The sequence below is a fragment of the Giraffa tippelskirchi genome, chromosome 2, assembly GCF_054371585.1.
Source record: "Giraffa tippelskirchi isolate mGirTip1 chromosome 2, T2T-mGirTip1v1.2.pri, whole genome shotgun sequence".
Taxonomy (NCBI): domain Eukaryota; kingdom Metazoa; phylum Chordata; class Mammalia; order Artiodactyla; family Giraffidae; genus Giraffa; species Giraffa tippelskirchi.
Genome location: NC_137276.1, coordinates 163,653,604 through 163,677,568, shown reverse-complemented (window position 1 = coordinate 163,677,568; position 23,965 = coordinate 163,653,604). Strand labels below are relative to the sequence as shown.

Here is a 23,965-nt window from a genome sequence, read left to right as displayed (position 1 = left end):
CATGTTTTCCAGTAGTACATATTTTGAAGTTGGAGTACCATAGATGATCTGAGTAAATTACAATAAATTTAGTAATCTCTACTAGTTGGACTGACTGGTTCCAGACACCACTCCTTTTTTCATTTCTGTTGTGTATTTAGCTTGCCTTCATCTCCTTCAGTAGACAATTGAGGAATTGTTTATCTTTGAGTTGTGTCACAATTAAACAATGATCCTGTTAGAAGAGGACAGTGTGTTTTGGGCATGCTTTTTGTTTCGCCTATTTGTTTTTCACTGAAAAGTAGCAGAAAGTGAAAGGATTTGGAGAGAGGCATTATTTGTCTTTTTGCCCTTTTTAAAATATATATATATTTCTGAGTAATGGAGTAAAACATTGGTAAATCATTATTTTATAATGAAATGTTTTTATTTTGTTGATTCTCCTAAAATATAATACGTAAAGAACCTTATCACATCATCATTTGGTGCTTTTTAGACATTTGACTCAGTTATTAGAAGAAATAAAGAAAAAAAATACACTGCTTTATGGAAAAGGACTAAAGACTAAAGCCATGAATTGACTGTTAGGGGAAAAGTATACATCTTTCCAAAGATAGTTTTGTTAATATAGGATAGTTGATATGTCATCTAGTGAAGTGCTGTTTCATACAAGAACTAATAAGTTTGGGAAAAACAATATTTCATCTGGGGACAGAGTGTAGTAATACGAATCAGTAAACATTATTATCTGATACATGGGAGGATCTGTATTAAAGGAAATAGAATAGTAGTAATAGCAGTAGCAGCAACAGCAGCAGCAATAGTAGTAGTATAATCCCTTCCTTTTTAAATTTAATTTTTATTTTATATTAGAATATAGTTGATTTACAATGTTGTATTAATTTCAGGTGTGTAACAAAGTGTTTCAGTTATACATGTATATATATCCACTCTTTTTCAGGTTCTTTTCCCATGTAGGTTATTACAGAATACTGAGTAGAGTTTTCTGTTGATTATGTATTTTTATATAGTAGTGTGTATATGTTAATCCCAAACTCCCAATTTATCCTTCTTCTCTACCTTTCCCCATTGGTAACCACAAGTTTGTTTTCTGTGTCTGTAAGTCTGTTACTGTTTCGTAAATAAGTACATTTGTATCTTTTCAGATTCCATATACAAGTGATAATGATATTTGTCTTTGTCTTAGTTCACTTAGTATAATAATCTGTAGGTCCATCCCTGTTGCTGCAAGTGGCATTATTTCTCTTTTTATGACTGAGTAATATTCATTTGTATATGTGTGTCACATCTTCTTTCTTTATCTGTCGATGGACAGTTAGGTTGCTTCCATGTCTTGACTGTTGTAAACAGCACTGCAGTGAACACTGGGGTACATGCATCTTTTCAGACCTAGGTTTTCTGTAGATACATGCCCAGGAATGGGATTACTGGATCGTATGGTAGTTTTATTTTTAGTTTTTTAAGGAACCTTCACACTGTTTTCCATAGTGGCTGTACCAATTTATATTCCCACCAACAGTATAGGAGGGTTCCCCTTTCTCCACATCCTTTCCAGCATTTATTGGTGATGACCATTCTGAGTGGTGTGAAGAGATACCTCATTGTAGTTTTGATTTGCATTTCTCTAATAATTAGCAATGTTGAGCATCTTTTCCTGTGCCTCTTGACAATCTGTATATCTTCTTTGGAGAAATATGTATTGAATAGATCTTCTGCTCTCCCGTTTTTTTTTTTGTTTTTTTTTTTGGCCACACAGCTTGCAGGATCTTAGTTCTCCAAACAATGATTGAATCTGAGCCCCCTGCAGTGGAAGCGCAGAGTCCTAACTATTGTACCGTCAGAAAATTCTCCTATTCATTTTTTTAAACTATTTTTTATTTATTTATTTTTGGCCATGCTGGGTCTTCATTGCTGCATGGGCTTTTCTGTAGTTGCGACGAGTAGGGGCTACTCTCTAGTTGCAGTGCACAGGCTTCTCACTGAGGTGGCTTATCCTCTTGCAGAGCACGGGCTGTAGGGCATGAGGGCTTCAGTAGCTGTGGCACATGGGCTCAGTAGTTGCAGCTCCAAGGCTCTAGAGCATAGGCTCAATAGTTGTGGCATACAGACTTAGTTGCTTCTTTGGCATGTGGGATCTTCCTGAATTAGAAATCAAACCCGTGTCTCCTGTACTGGCAGGTAGATTCTTTATCACTGAGCCACTAGGGGAGCCCCCCTGTCCATTTTTTAATTGGATTGTTTGTTTTTTGATATGGGCTGTTTGTAAATTTTGGAGATGAATCCCTTGTTTCTGGAGATGAATCCCTTGTCAGATACATCATTTTTGCAAATGTTTTTTCCCATCTGTAGGTTGTCTTTTCATTTTGTTTATGGTTTATTTTGCTATGCAAAAGCTTTTAAATTTAATTAGAACCCTATTTGTTTATTTTTGCTTATATTCTCATTACTCTGGGAGGTGGGATCCAAAAAGATATTGTCTCAGTTTATGTCAAAGAGTGTTCTATTTTTTCCTCTAAGAGTCTTATAGTATCTGGTCTTACATTTAGCTCTTTAATCCATTTTTATGTTTATTTTTATGTTGGGTGTTAGAGAATGTTCTAATTTCGTTGTTTCACATGTAGCTGTTCAGTTTCCCCTGCACCACTGATGGAGGAGACTGTATAATCTTGCTTTTGAATTGCTTGAAGTCTTGGGTAGGAACACATCTAAAATAATAACGATGCACAGTTGTAATTCATTGCCGAAGAATGTTCTGATATATTAATATAATTAAGAAAAAACCATGAGATAAAGTTGTTAGTAAGCTTGAATTCTGGTCTTAGTTCTGTTAATAATTAAATTTGTGTGACTTTAGGTAAACTGCTTACATTTTCGTGAGTCAGATTCTTCACAAATAAAATAAGGAAATGAACCAAATGAATTCCAGTCCAACTTTAATACTCTCTGGATTTATTTTCCTGTGTAACTTGTTTTTAGAGGATGTGAGGGATCTTTTTGAACAGGGACAAACAAGCATGACCTTACATGGGAAATAATTTTTACTGAGCATTTGGATGGGTAAGAGAAAAGGATAAAGAAGATTTAAGAATGGAGAAATGTATACTCAAAGATGATTTAGGGCAAGAAAGTCTTGATATATTTGGGAAACATGAAGCATAGGATTTGTGTGCATTCATTGAGATCAGATTGATTGGGTAGTAAATGGCCTTACATGGCAGAGTTTAGTAACTGCTGAAGAAGATAAAGTCAGGAAGAGTGTTATCATGTGTTATTTTTAGTCAACCAATTCAAACTTCTTTCTTTAAACAAAAACTGAATGTAAAGAAACTTTGGGAAGCTAGTTAGGGCTTCTTCTAACTGCTTCCCCTGAACAGCAGCTGAAAACAAGAGATTCTTTAGAGAGATCCTGAGATGACGTGATCAAGTCCTCAGCCAGGCTAGTGGCAGAGTGAGTCACCAGTGTTTTATCAAGGGTCATGCTTTTGTTTACTACTATCTAATCACTTATAAGGCATACTACTTAGAATTATCAACATCGTATTTGTCATCTTGAATAACTTTATTAGGGACATATGTGACTCAAAATTTAGATTTTGTTTAAGTGTGTGTTGCCTAACAGGGTGTGTCATGTTAATTGGGATTTCCTTACAACATAGTTCTTTTAACTTTCTAATGTAAATAAAGAAGAAAGTTCTGAAACAGACAACACATTAGCTCCTCTTTAGTTTTATTGAACTGAATTTGTGCAGAAAATGTTAAAAATTACTCATAAAATATTAAAAATAGAGCAGTAAAGAAAGTTTTTTTTTTTTTTAATAACCAAAGTATAAGGGCTGTGTTCTGAAATGTGCCTTGTTAACGTTGTTTGCTTTAGGGCTTCCCTGGTAGCTCAGCTGGTAAAGAATCTGCCTGCAATGTGGGAGACCTGGGTTCGATCCCTGGGTTGGGAAGATCATCTGGAGAAGGGCACTGCTACCCACTCCAGTATTCTGGCCTGGAGAATTCCATGGACTGTGTAGTCCGTGGGGTCACAAAGAGTCTGACAGGACTGAGCGACTTTCACTTTCAATGTTGTTTGCTTTAGAGTTTGGTTGGTGGTGTTTTTCATGTAAATGACAATTAGGCTTTCTGAGTTTAGTCAATCAATGTCTTTCTGAGTTTTGTTACAAAAAAACAGTATAGTAATTACCACTGTATATGTATAGGTTTTTAACTGTATTCAATATTTGGTAGGCTTTTGTGCCCCAGCTTCAAAGTCTAGCCATTGATTACATTATCGTATGTCAAAAATATATTCTGTAGAATATAAGAGGAAATAAAAATGGGGAATCTGAGGGTGAAGTATGGAGCAGGGATACACTCTAAAGCAGCAGTTCTCAAAGAGTAGGGCTGTGGTATCCTTGGGGTCTGTGAGTCAAAACTTTTTTTCATAATAATACTAAAGTATTCTTTGCCTTTGTACACAGTGTTGACATTTGTGTTGATGCAAAAGCAATGGTGGGTAAAACATAGTTCATTCATTTAAAGTATCTTGTTTAGCAAAATGGGAAGTACGCATAAAGTTCTTATGAAGTATGAAATGGTTGTCTTATCATTTATGTTACTGAGCCCTTTTTCCTGGGCCACCATTTTTATTTGGGAGAATAACAGACCCACTGAGCAACTCTGGTTGTTCAGACTTAGATATTTGGCAGAAATTTTCTTGAAAATGAATGATGTGACAGTATATAAAGCAAGAGAGTTCCAAAAAAACATCTACTTCTGCTTTATTGACTATACCAAAGCCTTTGACTGTGGGGATTACAACAAACTGTGGAAAATTCTTAAATAAGAGATGGGAATACCAAACCACCTTATCTGCCTCCTGAGAAATCTGTATGCAGGTCAAGAAGCAACAGTTAGAACTGGACATGGAACAATGGACTGGTTCCAAATCGATAAAGGAGTACATCGAGGCTGTGTATCGTCACCCTGTTTATTTAACTTATATTCAGAGTACATCATGTGAAATGCCGGGCTGGATGAAGCACAGGCTGGAATCAAGATTGCCGGGAGAAATATTAATAACCTCAGATATGCAGATGACACTACTCTTATGGCAGAAAGCGAAGAGGAACTAAAGAGCCTCTTGATGGAAGTGAAAGAGGAGGGTGAAAAAGCTGGCTTAAAGCTCAGCATTCAGAAAACGAAGATAATGTCATCCAGTCCCATCACTTCATGGCAAAAAGGTGGGAAAACAATGGGAACAGTGAGAGACTTTCTTGTCTTGTGCCCCAAAATCACTGCAGATGGTGACTGCAGCCACGAAATTAAAAGACGCTTGCTCCTTGGAAGAAAAGCTATGACAAACCTAGACATCATATTAAAAAGCAGAGACATTACTTTGCTTACAAAGGTCCATCTAGTCAAAGCTATGTTTTTTCCAGTAGTCATATATGGATGTGAGAGTTGGACCATAAAGAAAGATGAGTGTCGAAGAATTGATGCTTTTGAACTGTGGTGTTGGAGAAGACTCTTTGAGAGTCCCTTAGACTGCAAGGAGATTCAACCAGTCAATCATAAAGGAAATGAGTCCTAAATATTCATTGGAAGGACTGAAGCTGAAACTCCAATACTTCGGCCACCTGATGCAAAGAACTGACTCATTGGAAAAGACCCTGGTGCTGGGAAAGATTGAAGGCAGGAGGAGAAGGGGATGACAGAGGATGAGATGTTGGATGGCATCACCAGCTCGATAGACATGATTTTGAGCAATCTCCAGGAGTTGGTGATGGACAGGGAAGCCTGGCATGCTGTAGTCTATGGGGTCACAAAGCATTGGACATGACTGAGCAACTGAACTGATAGACTTAAATTTTCAAATGAAAGTTAGAATTTTAGAAAGCTTGTATTCACTTTCTTGAATTTGAGAATTTCCCAACACTTAAGACTTTTCTGATGAGATCAGTGGTGATATTAATGAAAGTGATTTTGTTTTTATTATATAATCAAATGTGTTAACATTGGAATATCTTAATAATTGAGCCAGTATTTTCCAGATAATCAATTCACAACATTACAAAATTCATGCATGGATAAAAGATCCATTCAGGGACTTCTCTGGTGGTCCAGTGGCTAAGACTCCATGCTCCCAATGCAGGGGATCTGGGTTTGATCCTTGGTCAGGGAACTAGATCCCACATGCAGCGACTAAAGATCCTGTACACCACAACTAAGACCCGCTGCAGCCAAATAAATAAATATTAGAAAAGAAAAAAGATCCATTCAAAGTGTAAGAAAAATCAATGGGTTTAATGTAACGGTACAAAAAATTTATTCCTGTGGTTTCAGAGTCCATAGCCAACCTTAAGCAGGTCGAGTTTGGTGTAGTATCAAGAATGTTTACAATTATCTGAAAGCTATTAAAATGCTCCCTTTCCAGTTGCATATCTGTATAAGACCAGATTTTCTTTATATATTCCAACAGAAACATAACACAATAAATTGAATGCAGAAGCAGATATGAGAATCCAGTGTCTTCTAGTAAGCCAGACATTTAAAAGATTTGCAGAAATGGTCACTAATGCCACTTTTCTCTATATATTTTCTTTTGGAAAATGTTATTTTTCATGAAAGTGTTATTTAAATACAATAAGTATTTAACTTATTTTAATTTCTCATTTGAATATAGAGAGCTATAGCTCACATAAACAAAAATTGAGATTTGCAGTAATTTTTAAGTGTGTGAAGAGATCTTGAGATCAAAATGTTTGAAAACTGCTACATTGAAGAAACAGTGGCTTTTAATATTCATGTATTGAAAACAGATATTGGTAATCAGTTCAGTTCAGTCGCTCAGTCGTGTCCGACTCTTTGCGACCCCATGAATCGCAGCACGCCAGGCCTCTCTGTCCATCACCAACTCCCGGAGTCCACCCAAACCCATGTCCATCGAGTCGGTGATGCCATCCAACCATCTCATCCTCTGTCGTCCCTTTCTCCTCCCGCCCACAATCCTACCCAGCATCAGGGTCTTTTCCAATGAGTCAGCCCTTCGCATGAGGTGGCCAAAGTATTAGAGTTTCAGCTTCAACATCAGACCTTCCAATGAACACCCAGGACTGATCTCTTTTAGGATGGATTGATTGGATCTCCTTGCAGTCCAAGGGATTCCCAAGAGTCTTCTCCAACACCACAGTTCAAAAGCATCAATTCTTCGGCGCTCAGCTTTCTTCACCGTCCAACTCTCACAACCATACATGACCACTGGAAAAACCATAGCCTTGACTAGACGGACTTTTGTTGGCAAAGTAATGTCTCTGCTTTTAAATATGCTGTCTAGGTTGGCCATAACCTTCCTTCCAAGGAGTAAGCGTCTTTTAATTTCATGGCTGCAGTCACCATCAGCAGTGATTCTGGAGCCCCCAAAAATAAAGTCTGACACTGTTTCCACTGTTTCCCCATCTATTTCCCATGAAGTGATGGGACCAGATGCCGTGATCTTAGTTTTCTGAACGTTGAGCTTTAAGCCAGCTTTTTCACTCTCCTCTTTCACCTTCATCAAGAGGCTCTTTAGTTCTTCTTCACTTTCTGCCATAAGGGTGGTGTCATCCGCATATCTGAGGTTATTGATATTTCTCCCGGCAATCTTGATTCCAGCTTGTGTTTCTTCTAGCCCAGCGTTTCTCATGATGTACTCTGCATATAAGTTAAATAAGCAGGGTGACAGTATACAGCCTTGACGTACTCCTTTTCCTATTTGGAACCAGTCTGTTGTTCCATGTCCAGTTCTAATTGTTGCTTCCTGACCTGCATACAGGTTTCTCAAGAGACAGGTCAGATGGTCTGGTATTCCCATCTCTTTCAGAATTTTCCACAGTTTATTGTGATCCACACAGTCAAAGGCTTTGGCATAGTCAATAAAGCAGAAATAGATGTTTTTCTGGAACTCTCTTGCTTTTTCGATGATCCAGTGGATATTGGCAATTTGATCTCTGGTTCCTCTGCTTTTTCTAAAACCAGCTTGAACATCTGGAAGTTCACAGTTCATGTATTGCTGAAGCCTGGCTTGGAGAATTTTGAGCATTACTTTACTAGCATGTGAGATGAGTGCAATTGTGCGGTAATTTGAGCATTCTTTGGCATTGCCTTTCTTTGGAATTGGAACGAAAACTGACCTTTTCCAGTCCTGTGGCCACTGCTGAGTTTTCCAAATTTGCTGGCATATCGAGTGCAGCCTTTCACAGCATCACCTTTGAGGATTTGAAATAGCTCAACTGGAATTCCATCACCTCCACTAGCTTTGTTCGTAGTGATGCTTTCTAACGCCCACTTGACTTCACATTCCAGGATGTCTGGCTCTAGGTGAGTGATCACACCATCGTGATTATCTGTGTCGTGAAGATCTTTTTTGTACAGTTCTTCTGTGTATTCTTGCCATCTCTTCTTAATATCTTCTGCTTCTGTTAGGTCCATACCATTTCTGTCCTTTATCGAGCCTATCTTTGCATGAAATGTTCCTTTGGTATCTCTAATTTTCTTGAAGAGATCTCTAGTCTTTCCCAATCTGTTGTTTTCCTCTATTTCTTTGCACTGATCACTGAGGAAAGCTTTCTTATCTCTCCTTGCTATACTTTAGAACTCTGCATTCAGATGGGAATATCTTTCCTTTTCTCCTTTGCTTTTCGCTTCTCTTCTCTTCCTAGCTATCTGTAAGGCCTCCTCAGACAGCCATTTTGCTTTTTTGCATTTCTTTTCCATGGGGATTTTCTTGATCCCTGTCTCCTGTACGATGTCACGAACCTCTGTCCATAGTTCATCAGGCACTCTGTCTATCAGGTCTAGTCCCTTAAATCTATTTGTCACTTCCACTTTATACTCATAAGGGATTTGATCTAGGTCATACCTGAATGGACTAGTGGTTTTCCCTATTTTCTTCAATTTAAGTCTGAATTTGGCAATAAGCAGTTCATGATCTGAGCCACAGTCTGCTCCTGGTCTTGTTTTTGCTGACTGTAGAGAGCTTCTCCATCTTTGGCTGCAAAGAATATAATCAGTCTGATTTCGGTGTTGACCATCTGGTGATGTCCACATGTAGATACTTCTCTTGTGTTGTTGGAAGAGGGTGTTTGCTATGACCAGTGCGTTCTCGTGGCAAAACTCTATTAGCCTTTGCCCTGCTTCATTCTGTACTCCAAGGCCAAACTTGCCTGTTACACCAGGTGTTTCTTCCTACTTTTGCATTCCAGTCCCCTATAATGAAAAGGACATCTTTTTTGGGTGTTAGTTCTAAAAGGTCTTGTAGGTCTTCATAGAACCGTTCAACTTCAGCTTCTTTGGCATTACTGGTCCGGGCATAGACTCGGATAACCGTGATATTGAATGGTTTGCCTTGGAAACGAACAGAGATCATTCTATCATTTTTGAGATTGCATCCAAGTACTGCATTTTGGACTCTTTTGTTGACCATGATGGCTACTCCATTTCTTCTAAGGGATTCTTGCCCACAGTAGTAGATATAATGGTCATCTGAGTTAAATTCGCCCATTCCAGTCCATCTTAGTTCGCTGATTCCTAGCATGTCGACGTTCACTCTTGCCATCTCCTGTTTGACCACTTCCAATTTGCCTTGATTCATGGACCTACCATTTCAGGTTCCTATGCAATATTGCTCTTTACAGCATCGGACTTTGCGTCTATCACCAGTCACATCCACAGCTGGGTATTGTTTTTGCTTTGGCTCCATCACATCATTCTTTCTGGAGTTATTTCTCCACTGATCTCCATTAGCATATTGGGCACCTACTGACCTGGGGAGTTCATCTTTCAGTGTCCTATCTTTTTGCCTTTTCATACTGTTCATGGGGTTCTCAAGGCAAGAATACTGAAGTGGTTTGCCATGCCCTTCTCCAGTGGACCACATTCTGTCAGACCTCTCCACCATGACCCATCCATCTTGGGTGGCCCCACACGGCGTGGCTTAGTTTCATTGAGATAGACAAGGCTGTGGTCCGTGTGATCAGATTAGCTAGTTTTCTGTAAATTTAGTTTCAGTGTGTCTGCCCTCTGATGCCCTCTCGCAACACTTACCACCTTACTTGGGTTTCTCTTACCTTGCGCCTTGGGTAATTCCCCTCGCCGCCGCCTCTGCCGCCGGCCCCCAGCACGTAATCTAACTTAAATATGTATGTGCTGCTCTTTCCCAGTAGATTATGAACTCTTGGAGAAGAATTCAAGTCCTCTTTTCTTTTCTCCAACTTCTTGCTTAGACTCCTATAAATAATATCATAAGGAATAGCATTAATATTTATGTTGGTCAGTCTTTCATTCGTGTCTGACTCTTTGCGACCCCATGAACTGCAGCACGCCAGGCTTCCCTGTCCTTCACTGTCTCCTGGTATTTGCTCAAACTCATGTTCATTGAGTCGATGACGCCATCCAGCCATCTCATCCCCTGTTTCCCCTTCTCATGTCCTCAGTCTGGCCCAGCATCAGGCTCTTTTCCAAGGAATTGGCTCTCTGCATCAGGTAGCCTGTATTGGAACTTCAGCGTCAGTCCTTCCAATGACTGTTCAGGGTTGATTTCCTTTAAGATTGACTGGTTTGGTCTCCTTGCTGTCCAAGAGACTCTCAGCAGTCTTCCCTAGCACCACAGTTTGAAAGCATCAATTCTTCGGTGCTCAGCCTTCTCAGACAGTAAAAGCATCTGCCTGCAGTGTGGGAAACCCAGGTTCATTCCCTGATTTGGGAAGATCCGCTGGAGAAGGAAATGGCAACCCACTCTAGTACTCTTGCCTGGAAAATTCCATGGATGGAGGAGCCTGGTAGGCTACAGTCCACGGGGTCACAAAGAGTTGGAGACGACTGAGTGACTTCACTTTGTACCTTTTGTACAGCCTTCTTTATGGTCCAGCTCACATCTGTACATGACTACTGGAAAAACCATAGCTTTGACTATACGGACTTTTGTGGGCAGAGTGATGTCTCTGCTTTTTAATACACTGTCTAGGTTTGTCATAGTTTTTCTTCCAAGGAGCAACCATCTCAATTTTATGGCTGCAGTCACCATCTGCAGTGATTTTGGAGCCTAAGAAAATAAAGTCTGCTATTGTTTCCATTTTTTCTCCATCTATTTGCCATGAAGTGATGGGACTGGAACCATGATCTTAGTTTTTTGAATGCTGAGTTTTAAGCCTACTTACTCACTCTCTTTCATCTTCATCAAGAGATTCTTTAGTTCCTCTTCGCTTTCTTCCCTTAGAGTGGTATCATCTGCATATCTGAGGTTATTGTTATTTCTCCTGGCATCTTGATTCCAGCTTGTGCTTCATCCAGCCCAGCATTTCATATGATATACTCTGCATGTAAGAAATGGCAACCCACTCCAGTATTCTTGGCTGGAGAATCCTGTGGACAGAGGAGCCTGGCAGGCTATAGTCCATAGGGTCACAAAGAGTTGGACACAGCTGAAGCAACTTAGCATGCATACAAACAAAATATAAGTGATTTTATTTAAATATCTGATTGTTTGATTGAGATTTTGCCTAGCAGAATGCTTACATATTCTCCTGGAGCATAGTAGTTACTATTGCACTAATACCTTTTTTTTTTCCTCCAGATTTATTCATTTATAGTATATAAATATTCTTCATTACTTTTCTTTTTCATTGGAGGATAATTGCTTTATATTCTTGTGATGATCTCTGCCATACATCAACATGAATCAGTCATAATTTTATATATATATACATATATATATGTATATATATATATATAGGCTTCCCTCGTGGCTCAGAGGTAAAGCCTCTGCCTGCAATGCAGGATACCCAGGTTTGATCCCTGGGTCAGAAAGATCCCCTGGAGAAGAAAATGGCAACCCACTCCAGTACACTTGCCAGAAGATTCCGTGGGCTACAGTCCATGGGGTCGCAAAGAGTCAGACATGACTGAGCAACTCTGCATATAAGTTAAATAAGCAGGGTGACAAAACCTTGGCATACTCCTTTCCCAATTTGGAACCAGTCCATTGTTCCATGTCTGGTTCTGACTGTTGCTTCTTAGCCTGCATACAGGTTTCTCCTGAGGGAGGTAAGGTGATCTGGTAGTCCCATCTTTTTAAGAATTTTCCACAGTTTGTTGTGATCCACATAGTCAAAGGCTTTAGTGTAGTCAATGAAGCAGAAGTAGATGTTTTTCTGAAATTCTCCTGCTTTTTCTGTGATCTAGTGGATGTTGGCAATTTGATCTCTGGTTCCTGAGCCTTTTCTAAAATCCAGCTTGTACATCTGGAAGTTCTTGGTTCACATACTGTTGAAGCCTAGCTAGAAGGATTTTGAGCATTACTTTGCTAGCATGTAAAATGAACACAGTTGTGCAGTAGTTTCAATATTCTTTAGCATTACCCTTCTTTGGGATTGGAATGAAAACTGACCTTTTCCAGATCTGTGGCCACTGCTGAGTTTGCCAAATTTGCTGGCATATTGAGTGCAGCACTTTCACAGCATCATCTTCTAAGGTTTGAAATAGCTCAGCTGGAATTCCATCACTTCCATTAGCTCTGTTCATAGTGATGCTTCCTAAGGCCCATTTGACTTCACACTCTAGGATGTCTGACTCTAGGTGAGTGATCACACCATTGTGGTTATCTGGGTCATTAAGACCTTTTTTGTATCATTCTTCTATGTATTCTTGGCACCTCTTCTTAATTTCTTCTAATTCTGTTGAGGTCCTTGCCATTTCTGTCCTTTATTGTGCCAGTCTTTGCATGAACTGTTCCCTTGGTATCTCTGATTTCCTTGAAGAGATCTTACCTTTCCCATTCTGTTGTTTTCCCTTGTTTCTTTGCATTGATCACTTAACAAGGCTTTCTTATCTCTCCTTGCTATTCTTTGGAACTCTGCATAATCTTTATCAGGTAAATAACTCCTTTTTAAAATTGAGATATAATTCACATATCTGAAATGTACCACTTTAAAGTGTGCAATTCAGTGCTTTTAATATATTCATAAAGTTGTATGACCATTATAATGTCTAATCCCCGAATATTTTCATTCCCCACAAAGTCACATCCCATTCCCCTCACACCCTAGCATCCACTATTATACTCTCTGCTGCTGCTAAGTTGCTTCAGTCGTGTTCTACTCTGTGCTACCCCATAGACAGCAGCCCACCAGGCTCCCCTGTTCCTGGGATTCTCCCGGCAAGAACACTGGAGTGGGTTGCCATTTCCTTCTCCAATGCCATTTACTTCTCCAAAGTAAAAAGTGAAAGTGAAGTCGCTCAGTCGTGTCCGACTCTTAGCGACCCCATGGACTGCAGCCCACCAGGCTCCCCCAGCCATGGGATTTTCCAGGCAAGAGTTCTGGAGTGGGGTGCCATTGCCTTCTCCGAATATACTCTCTCTCTCTGTGGATTTCCCTGTTCTGGACATTTCATATAAATGTAATCATATAATTTGTGATCTTTTTGTGTCTGGCTTTTTTCATTTATGTTTTCAAGGTTTATTTTATGTTGTAGCATAAATCAGCTTCCCTGGTAGCTCAGCTGGTAAAGAATCCACCTGCAGTTCAGGAGACCCTCGTTTGATTCCTGGGTCAGGAAGATCCCTTGAAGAAGGGATAGGCCACCCACTCCAGTATTCTTGGGCTTCCCTGGTGGCTCAGATGGTAAAGAACCCACCTGCAATATGGGAGACCTAGTTTTGATCCCTGGTTTGGGAAGATCCCTTGGAGGAGGGCATGGCAACCCACTCCAGTATTCTTGTCTGGAGAATCCCCATGGACAGAGGAGCCTGGTGGGCTACAGTTGATGGGATTCCAAAGAGTTGGATACCACTGAGTGACTAAGCACACAGCACACACAGCATGTGTCAGTACCTGATTCCTTTTTGTGGCCAAACAGTATTCCTTTGTTTGTAATATAGGTAAGATACATTTTGTCTTTCTGTTCATCTGTTAATATTTTGTTTTTCTTTCCTCTTTTGGCTTTTACATTAATGCTGCTGTGAACATTCACATGCACATTTTTATGCAGCCATGTGTTTTCAGTTTTCTCAGGCATATAGTGGAAGTGGAATTGCTAGGTCATGTAGTAGGTCAGTCTGTATTTGACTTTTTGAGGGATTTATTTATTCCTTTTTTAATAGAGTTCTTATTCTGGAATAATTTTAGATGTACAGAGAGATTACAAAGATAGTAAATTTCCTGTATAACTATCACTCATCTTCCTTTGATATAAATGTTGCATAGACGTAAAATGTATTTCAAAGCAAAGATGCCAACACTGATACATTATTAAGTAAATTCTAGATTTTACTTGAACCTCACCAGTTTTTTCACTAATGTCTTTTTTTTTTTTTTCAATTCCAGGACACCACAGTGTTGTGTCTCTTTAGATTCCTCTGTTCTAGGACAGTTTCTCAGTCTGTCTTTGTTTTTCATGTCCTTGACTGTTTTGAGAAGTATTGATTAGGAATTTTGTAGTATATCTCTTAATTTGGGTTTATCTGATTTTTTTCCCCCATGATTAGACTGAAGTTACAGGTTTGGGGAAGAATACCAGAGGTGAATTGTGCTCCCCATCACATTAGCTCAGGAGGTGAGCGATATCCTTGTGACTTATCACTGGTGATCTTAACTTTGATCCCATGGTTAATGCCAGATTTCTCCACTGTGTTATTTTCTCTTTTTCCACACTCTATTCTTTGGAAATGAGTCACTAAGTCTAGCCTACACTCAGGTGGAGCAGGAGGTTAAGTTCTAACTCCTAGAAGGGAATGCATCTATATATATGTTACTTGGAATTCTTTTGTAAGGAAGATTTGCCCCTCCTCCATTTTATTTATGTATTCAGGTTTTTGTGTCTATATGAATGATGTATATTGATTTTATACTTTGGATTATAATCTGATACTAGTTTATTGATTTTATTGCACCAAACATTCCAGTATTCTAGTATTCAGGGAACTCTTTCTTGTGCCCTTTTGACATGCCCTCATCCTTTATAAGTACTTCCTTATCTTTTGACAGTATAAGATACAGTAGACTCATCTTGCATAATATTTTCCCTGTCTAGGCCTAGAACCAGCCATTTCTCCAGGAAACTCTGAAGCACAGCTTAGACCTAAGGTCACACACTTAAGTAAACGGTAGAACTAGGATTCCAACCAAAGCAATTGGATTCCACACTTAGGTTCATAACCATAATACCAGACAGCATGCAGCTGAAGGTGCACTGTCAGTTTTAAGTCATGTTCCATTTATGAGCCAGTCTTAAGGATAGAAGTTGTAGTCAGTTTACAGTTAGTAATTATTGTGCTCAGTTTTACATTGATCCTTTTTTAACTACAGCTATGATGATTATAATCAAGTTTGAAAACTACTTAATCACTGTTAATGTTTTGGTGCATTTTCTTCTATAAATGCATGCAACTGGATTTTGGAGTTTTCTTATATTATCCTGAGCTTTAAATTTAACTTGTGTAAGTAGGAGCAATTCACAGTGTAATCAAAATCTCAGTGTGCAGTTTCTATATTGTAACTAGTGATTAAGATGAAAGCGAGCTTGTTGTTGTTCAGTCGCCAAGTTATGTCCGATTCTTTGCGACCCCATGGACGACAGCACGCCAGGCTTCCCTGTCCCTCACCATCTCCTGGAGTTTGCCCGGGTTCATGTGCATTGAGTTGGTGATGCCATCCAGCCATCTCATCCTCTGTCGTCCCCTTCTCCTGCCCTCAGTCTTTGCCAGCATCAGGGTCTTTTTCAGTGTGTCACTTGTTTGCATCAGGTCGCCAAAGTATTGGAGCATCAGCTTCAGCATCAGTCCTTCCAATGAATATTTGGGGTTGATGTCCTTTAAGATTGGCTGGTTTGACCAATACAGTGTACTAACGCATATATATGGAATTTAGAAAGATGGTAACGATGACCCTATGTGCAAGACAGCAAAAAAAACACAGATGTAAAGAACAGTCTTTTGGACTCTGTGGGAGAAGGTGATTTGAGAGAGTAGCGTCGAAACGTGTATATTATCATATGTGAAGCGGATCGCCACTCCAGGCTCGATGCATGAGACAGGGTGCTCAGGGGCGGTGCACTGGGTTGACCCTGGGGGATGGGATGGTGAGGGAGTCGGGAGGGGGGTTCTGGATGGGGAACACATGTGCCCCCGTGGCTGATTCGTGTCGATGTATGGCAAAAACCACTACAATATTGTCAAGTAATTAGCCTCCAATTAAATAAATTAATAAAAAAAAAAGATTGGCTGATTTGATCTCCTTGCTTTCCAAGGGATTCTTAAGAGTCTTTTCCAGCACCATAGTTTGAAAACATCAATTCTTCAACATTGCCTTTTTTGTATAAAAAGGCAAAAAATGAGCTACTCTAGGGTTAATCTGTTTTGCCTTAGTGTTTGGTCACATCAAAGCTGAACATCTGCCTTGGTTTATCAGTTCATCAGGTAATCCACAGGATGTGACTACTTGGTTTGGAAGAATCATCTGACTGTATGTTATCTACATTGCCTTCTTAGATAGCACCCTCATTTCTTTGATCACCAGTAGTTGAATTTCACTTCAGACAGTCTTTCTTCTCCAGCTGGTTACCTCCAGAAGTGTTTTTTTTCCCCTTGTACCTTCTTTCTCTTTTGTAGGCTGAAAAATAACTGTTATATGACATATAAATTACAGTAGTGCTTTGACCTACTCCTGTCAAGGAAAACAAAAGCTATAAAATTTGGAGTGGAATTAGGTATAATTCTTCATCCCTCAATTCCTCTCAAATTATATCTTACTTTTCTTCACATACTAGCATTTTAGACAAAATAAAAAAAATTTAAATTATTTTTAATTTTATCTAAAACCAGTTGCATTCTTTTCATTGTACATATACAAAATTTTGTTGGCTGAGTGTATCAAGTAGTGTTATTTTCAAATTAGGATCTAATTGCCAATTAAAATCTTGTATTGTGTTGTTTCCTAACTATACAGTTTGGTATCAGAACTCATAAGTTAGGCATCTCCTCTATTTTACTGCTGATTTTAAATGTGTGTTACTTACTTTTTTTAAAAGACATAAAATAGATGTGTATAAGTATATGTAAACAAAGTTGACATTTCCACGTTATTGGCTATGTGGATACGGAGAGTAACTGGATGGCCTGGACAGGGCATCATAGGATGACAGAGCCTTTGGGTTTGGCAAACTCTGGATTTACTTTTGTCAGTGTTTCCTGACTTGCAGAGGACTAACATATGTAGTTAGATGTTCAAATTTTCAGAGAAACCACATACTATACCAGCGGCATTTCTGGTGCTTTACCAAAGTTTGTTTGGGGGTTAAATTGTAACCACAAGGCTAGTGAACATGAATCAGATTTGGAGGCTGTTGGTTGGTATTTATTAATTAATAGCAAGCATTCTGTCTCTGCTCTGGAAGTGAACCTGTCAGAGACATATATCCTATTATTGCCTGGTCAGGACATAGTCTTCTTGGAATTTTTTTTTTTTTTTAATACTCCATGTTATCTGTTCATTGGAACACTTAACTCTTAATATTCAGTTGATATTCTCTGATATGTCAGTGTCATCATGCTTTCCAAAAATTATCTTAGTCCTCTTTTTAACAGGAAATGACTTTTCAAAGATTCTCTTAGCTCTCCGTTTACCAACTTTGTTAGGGGAGATTGCCCGTATTGCAGCCAATTTCATCTCTTGTTTTACAACTTCAAATGGATAACTTTTTTTAATTTGAAATTGAGGAGGGGATTATTACTGTCTTGTGCTTGTCCATAATATTTTTTACCTTGTTGTTAACTGTATTTTTTGCCTGTCTGTTTCAGGCCGTATCATAATTCCGAATCATGTCTGATAACGGAGAACTGGAAGACAAGCCTCCGGCGCCCCCCGTGCGAATGAGCAGTACTATTTTTAGCACTGGAGGCAAAGACCCTTTATCAGCCAACCACAGTTTGAAACCTTTGCCTTCCGTTCCAGAGGAAAAAAAGCCCAGGAATAAAATCATCTCTATATTTTCAAGCACAGAGAAAGGTAAATAGCTACTGTGGTTTCAAGAGTCTCAGTTACTGTGTTTTGGTTTTGATTTTTTTTAATAAAGTATAATAAGCTGGTATCTTTCAAGGTGCAAACGATAAACATACAATTGATGGTAGTAAATGGGCACTATTAGGAAGGCTAGTTTGGGACTTCCCTGGAGGTCCAGTGGTTAGGACTGTGCACTTTAACTGCTGAGGGCCAAGTTCACCTGGTTGGGGAACTGAGATTCTACAAGTTGTGCTGTGCACCCAGAAAAAGAAAGAAAGACTAGGTTATTTTAAACTGTAATAGAAAAGAATAAAACGAAAGTTGTTGCTCATCCTGCTCGTTAGGTCCAGTGAATTTCTGTTCTCCTCTCCTTCATTTTCTAAGACTTGGACCATAATTCATGGCTTCCCAGCTTTAATGCAAATCATGATATTTGAGAAAGACTTAATAGAAGAATGTAAGTATAGAGTCTACAGTCTCCTGTCTGCAATCTCAGGAGTCAGCTATGGTTTGGAATTAAGAGTTTTTCTGACTTTTGAGTAGTACTAATGTCTTTTTATCATGTATTCTATAACACCCTCAAATTCTTCTGAGGCAGCACTCAGTGTTCAACATACTAACGTATCTTCCATAAACAAGAATCTAGTCCAGTGTTTCTCTTCCTCAGTAAGGTTGACATTTGGGAGCAAAATAATGCTTTGTTGCAGGGATCTGCCTCGTGCACTGTAGAATATTAAGCACCATTCCTAGCTTTTATCTGTTAGATGTTAGAAATAACACCTCTTACACAGTAGTAAAAACTGAAAATTTCTCCAGACATTGCCATATTCCCCTGTGGGGCAAAGTTGCCTCCAGTTGAGAACCACTGGTCTAGTCATGCAAAATGGGATAAAGACTGTAAATTGTCTACGTAAGTTGAATTCACTAAATTTGTTTTGGTGTCAAACTAAGGAAATAACTTTCGGTTTCCAGAGCTTTATGGATTTTAGAATTTGGAGAGGGGGGCTTCCCAGGTGACACTAGGTGATAAAGGGTGGTAAAGGGTGTCTTCCCAGGTGGTAAAGAACCCACCTGGCAATGCAGGAGGCATAAGAGACATGGGTTTGATCCCTTGATCATGAAGATCTCCTGGACAAGGGCACAGCAACCTACTCTAGTATTCTTGCCTGGACAGAGGAGCTTGGCAGGCTGCAGTCCATGGGGTCACACAGAGTTGGACACGACTGAAGCGACTTAGCATGCATGCAGGGGTTGTGAACTAGTAATAGATTTTAGAATAAAGGTTAGACATTACTTTATTATACTAAGCATGGCAGTATGATACTGATAGCTAGTAAAGTGGACATAAAGATATTTTTCCACTTGTATGTGTAAGTTTACATGGAGAGGTAAAACATTGCTTTGTATAATAATAAATACACATTTAATTTGAGTTGAAAATACATAATCAGTGAAAATTTGAGGTGATATAGTTAATATGGAATCAAGTCTTAGAGAATTTAGATATGCAGGCAGGATATAATCATTGAACAGTTGAAAAACTGTTCATTTTAATGTATATCTCTAAATTTCCTCTTATTTTTAAGATTTCACGGGTGTTTGTAACTGAAAAGCATCATGAAAGTATGTTTTTAAAATTAATTTAGCAGAAGTGGTAGCTTGTGTATTTGGCATGTTTGAGAATGAAATATGTACATGCTTAGACTGAGTGAAGTGAAAGTTAAAGGGGGGAATTGGGAAATGAACCAAAAAGGAAGCATGAGAAGAGGCATAAAGAGGGGATGTGTTGGAGAGCACTTAATCTTCCATAGTAGTACATCAGTAAGAAAACCTAAAAATGGCAGTGTAAACACAGTATTTATAATTAGAGAGGTTGGAAATAAATGTATGGAGGTTAGTACCAGGAGAAATTGCTCAAAGGGTGCAAATTACTTGTCTGTGAAGAGCAGAATGCAAAATTGGGATAGGAGAATGCTCACAATAGGTTAAAAGGTACTTGGGGACAGCCTTGGAAAGGGGAAAAGAAGACTACAGAATGAAAGAGAAAATGTGGACAGCCCAGCATTTTGGGTAAAGGGTAGCTCGGTAGGGCTTGTGAGCAAATTGAACATGCGTTTACATAAACGCAACAGAGCGTTTCATCAGAAAACCAGTTGAAGCAGTCTTCACGTGCTTACCCGGACATCAGTTTTGGTTTTGCTTTTAACTTTTTTAATACCTCAGGTAATTCTAATGTGCATCTAATGTTAAAAACCACTGCAATAATGGGTTATGAAATACATATAGTGAATGACACTAAGTGAAATGGAGTATAAATGGAGTTATTGTGAAAGTTGCATGAAACTTTTCATTTCAGTTGTGTGTTTATTGAGTCAGGATGTAAAATGTATTGGTGTGGGTCCTGGCCAAAGATTTAAAGGTGGCTCTGAGGTATATATTCAATACTTAGCAGTAAAATTGCTGGGTTAAAGGGTATGTGTTCCTGTGTTTGACTTAATTATGTTTAACAGATTACTTTCTAAAGTTTTGGGTTTTTTTAAATGTTCTTTCTCACTCACAGGACACATATGTTCCATTGTAGAACATCCTTGCAGATTCTTGTATTAAGGGATTTAATTTTTGTCAGTTTGGGAGGTGTACAGTGGTATCTCATTGTGGTTTTAATCTGAATTTCCTTGATGACTTGGGAAATTGTCTTTCATGTGTTAATTTACTACTCATTTGTGTTTTCTGTGACATACCTGTTTTTTAGTCCAGTTTTCTCTAGTTTTTCTTAAACATTCATTATAGTCTATATACTAATCTTTCATTAACTATGTGTTATTTTATATGGTTTTCCAGGTTGCAAACTGCCTTTCACCCTTTCAGTGGTATCTTATGATGAATATAGATTATTAATTTTGGTGTAGTTGAATTGATCAATTCATTTTTTAACTTTGTGTTTCAAGAAATTTTTGCTATACTAGAAGTGATATTTTCTTAGGTTTTTCTAAAAGTTTTACAATTTAAACCTTTAAACTATCTGGATTTGATTTTTGTGTACCTGTTAAGGGAGATCTATTTTCACTTTTTTTTTAACCCAGTATTCCAGATCATTTATTGAAATTTTTATCATTTCTGCACTGACCTGCAGTATTAGCCATTATCTGTCAGCTTTCCATGCCAGGATGTGTTTCTGTGTTTTCTTCTGTTTATTGAATTGACTCATTTGTCTGTACCTACACTAATACCATACTGCCTTAATCGTTAACAGTTTCTAATTCTTAATACCTTATAGAGCAAATCTGGTACCAGATGGTTCTTCAGGATCTTTTGACTCTTTGCTCTTCTGTATAAATTTCACACTTTGCTTATCAAGTACTTAAAAAAAAAAAAAAAACCTGTTGATGCTTGGATTAGAATTGCCTTGAATTTGTAAAGAAAGTTGGTGAGAATTGCTTTCAACTTTGTAGTTGAGAGTAGAACATTTAGAGTCCCTGGTGTAGCCCATTTACAGGGAGATATTCAGGAGTGCGTAATTCTCAGTTAAACTGAGAAAAAAGGATGAAATGTTCGAAGGGTAGGGTGCTCTTTGATTCCTCCTACTCTTGGGGCTCTTCTTCCTTTCCAACTCAGCCTCCCAGGAAGCTAACACCTCTGGCAGGGCCTTGAGGGATTGGAATGAGGGTTAGGAATGTGGATATATATATATACTTCCATGCTTGTGTGAATATAGAAATCTATCTGCAGTTGCATTCTCCTGCCTACAACCTAAACTGCTGTTTCTCTCTCTAGTTTTATGCTAATTGCTTTTCATCTTTGGGCATTCCTTGCAGATTTTGATCCATGATGAATTAAGAGGTTTGGTGTAGGTGGAGAGAGCAACAATATATGCTTGGTCTATCATATTGAAACAGAAGGATAAAAGGGAAAAAAACTTTTTGTTTTAAAAAATTACAGTGACCTTAAGATCTTTGCCAGCTCTAATATAAAGCCTGATCTAGAGATATTAATTTTATTTTACTCAAATTTACATCCCTTATTGTTGTCCTTACTAAACAGACAGCTAATATTTTTATTTAAAAAAGACTCGAGTATCTTCAGTTATTCATTGTTGGTTTTAATCAATGTCACTGCAAAAATTAAGAAAATTAGAAATTATACCTTTTATATAACAACTTGACTGAATAAATCTTTTTTTCACATCCCTGCTAATTATATATCTTATACACTCTGTGAGTTATCAGAGACTCCTTGATAAGCAAGGCAGATGGTGTCCCTGCCAAGATGGCACTCATAAAAAACTACAACATATAAACTGCGGAAAGTGATAATCGGGATAGAATAAAATGTCATTTCTGGGAAGGCTTCCTAAAGAAGTGATGTTAACACTGATGACTAAAGGATGAGTAAGTGAAAATAGGAGAATTTGGGTAATTAAAAACTGTGCCTTATGCTTAGAAAACCGTTTCAGTGGCCCAGGTACAGGGGAGATCACAGCACATTTGTGAAGCTGAATACAGTCAAATGTGAAAATAATAGCATGATGTATGTTGGAAACTCAGATTGCCGAAGAGGCTAAAGAGGTAAGCAGGGAGCAGGTCATAAAGGGCCTTGTATTCCATGCTACAGAGGTCACATTTTACCCTGTTTCCTGGGGAACCATTACAGAATTTTAAACAGGGGAAAGACCTGGTCACATTTCTGTCTTACATAGGCGAGACTAGTAGTGTCTAGAAAATAGATTTTGTTGGAGGTCTAAGACTGAAGTTGGAGACTAGTTAGGAGGATTTTGCAGTAGTCCAGGTGAGAAATGGGCTTAACAAGTCGAGTAGTTTTGATAATGAAAATGGCAATGAGCCATCATCTTTGCTTATCTTTAAAAACTCTATTCAGTTAGCTAGTGTTGAGTGGTATGTGTGTTTATGAACTAAAGCAATTTTCATGTCTAATTATTCAACCTATATGCACTTTCACCTCTAGTTGATTTTGAAGATGAGAGGCTTAGAACTGTAAATATTCTTTCTGGTCTAAAAATGTAATTCTGAGATTAGTAATAGTAGTCCATATGCCTCTGCCTGTTTCCTAGAGAATACTCTTCTACTTGATGGAACAAGTTAGGTCACCAGTTTGAAGCTGTTCTGGATCAAAAGAACAAAGGGGTAATCCCTGATTCTGTTAAATAGAAAAGTCTTCCTTTTAAAGAAATGGAGGATTTTTTAGTTTTAGACTCTAGCTCAGATGTAGCCTGTAAGGTGTTGCCTGTTAGGATGTGGTAGTGGCATACTTAGGTTCCTTTTGTGCAGCACATCACTCGGGGTTTCCACCTCTTAGCTGAAGGTTGCTGCCTGCCTGCTTGTTTTACTGTCTCATGAAGTTGAAAAATAGCTCTGAGAATCCCTTTTTCTCCAGTACACTAATAAGTTGTGCAGTATCATTAAAAGAAGTTTCTTCTCCTGGTCCATTACTTCCCATCAAGTGACTCAGTTGCTGGGTGGATATCCTGTAGATAGATGATTGTGGGTTTTTTGTTGTTGGTCCTTGTAGATCTTGGATTCCAGAGTTATAAAACAGTGATTCTGTTTACATAGAAATAACCTTCCAGCATATTGTTTGATTTGAAACATGCTTCAGTATCTTTTTGTTTTAGATAACTGTTTTTCATATTCTTTTTTTCTCCTATTAGGACTACTATCATACAGGGAGTGTTAGTGTGTATGTGTTATATTAAAACAAATTAAATTAAACAGATGTTTAGGGTTTTGTGCTTTTAAGTTCTGCTTAATCATTCTCCCTCTTTTCCTGAAACTCATTAGTCTGTACTCCTAATATTAATATATAAGAAACTTTATATTAAATATATTAAATGTCTCTAAATTTTTCAGCGTTGCCAAGTTGAAAAATATGATTGGGTCTCAGAGACAACAGGACCTGGGAATTCTCTTGTTATATATATTATTTTTCCTCTT

At 38.4% G+C, this 23,965-nt stretch overlaps 1 protein-coding gene across 2 annotated transcripts in view; it reads left to right on the top strand.

Moving 5' to 3' along the window:
* Nucleotides 1-23,965, top strand: part of PAK2 (p21 (RAC1) activated kinase 2) — an 89,051-nt gene that overhangs the window by 27,503 nt on the left and 37,583 nt on the right. For both annotated transcript variants that reach the window (XM_081571512.1, XM_081571511.1), the window contains exon 2: nucleotides 17,816-18,023. In XM_081571512.1, coding sequence (XP_081427638.1) covers nucleotides 17,837-18,023 — 187 coding nt within the window. In that variant the 5' untranslated portion in view covers nucleotides 17,816-17,836. The remainder of the gene's footprint in view (nucleotides 1-17,815; nucleotides 18,024-23,965) is intronic.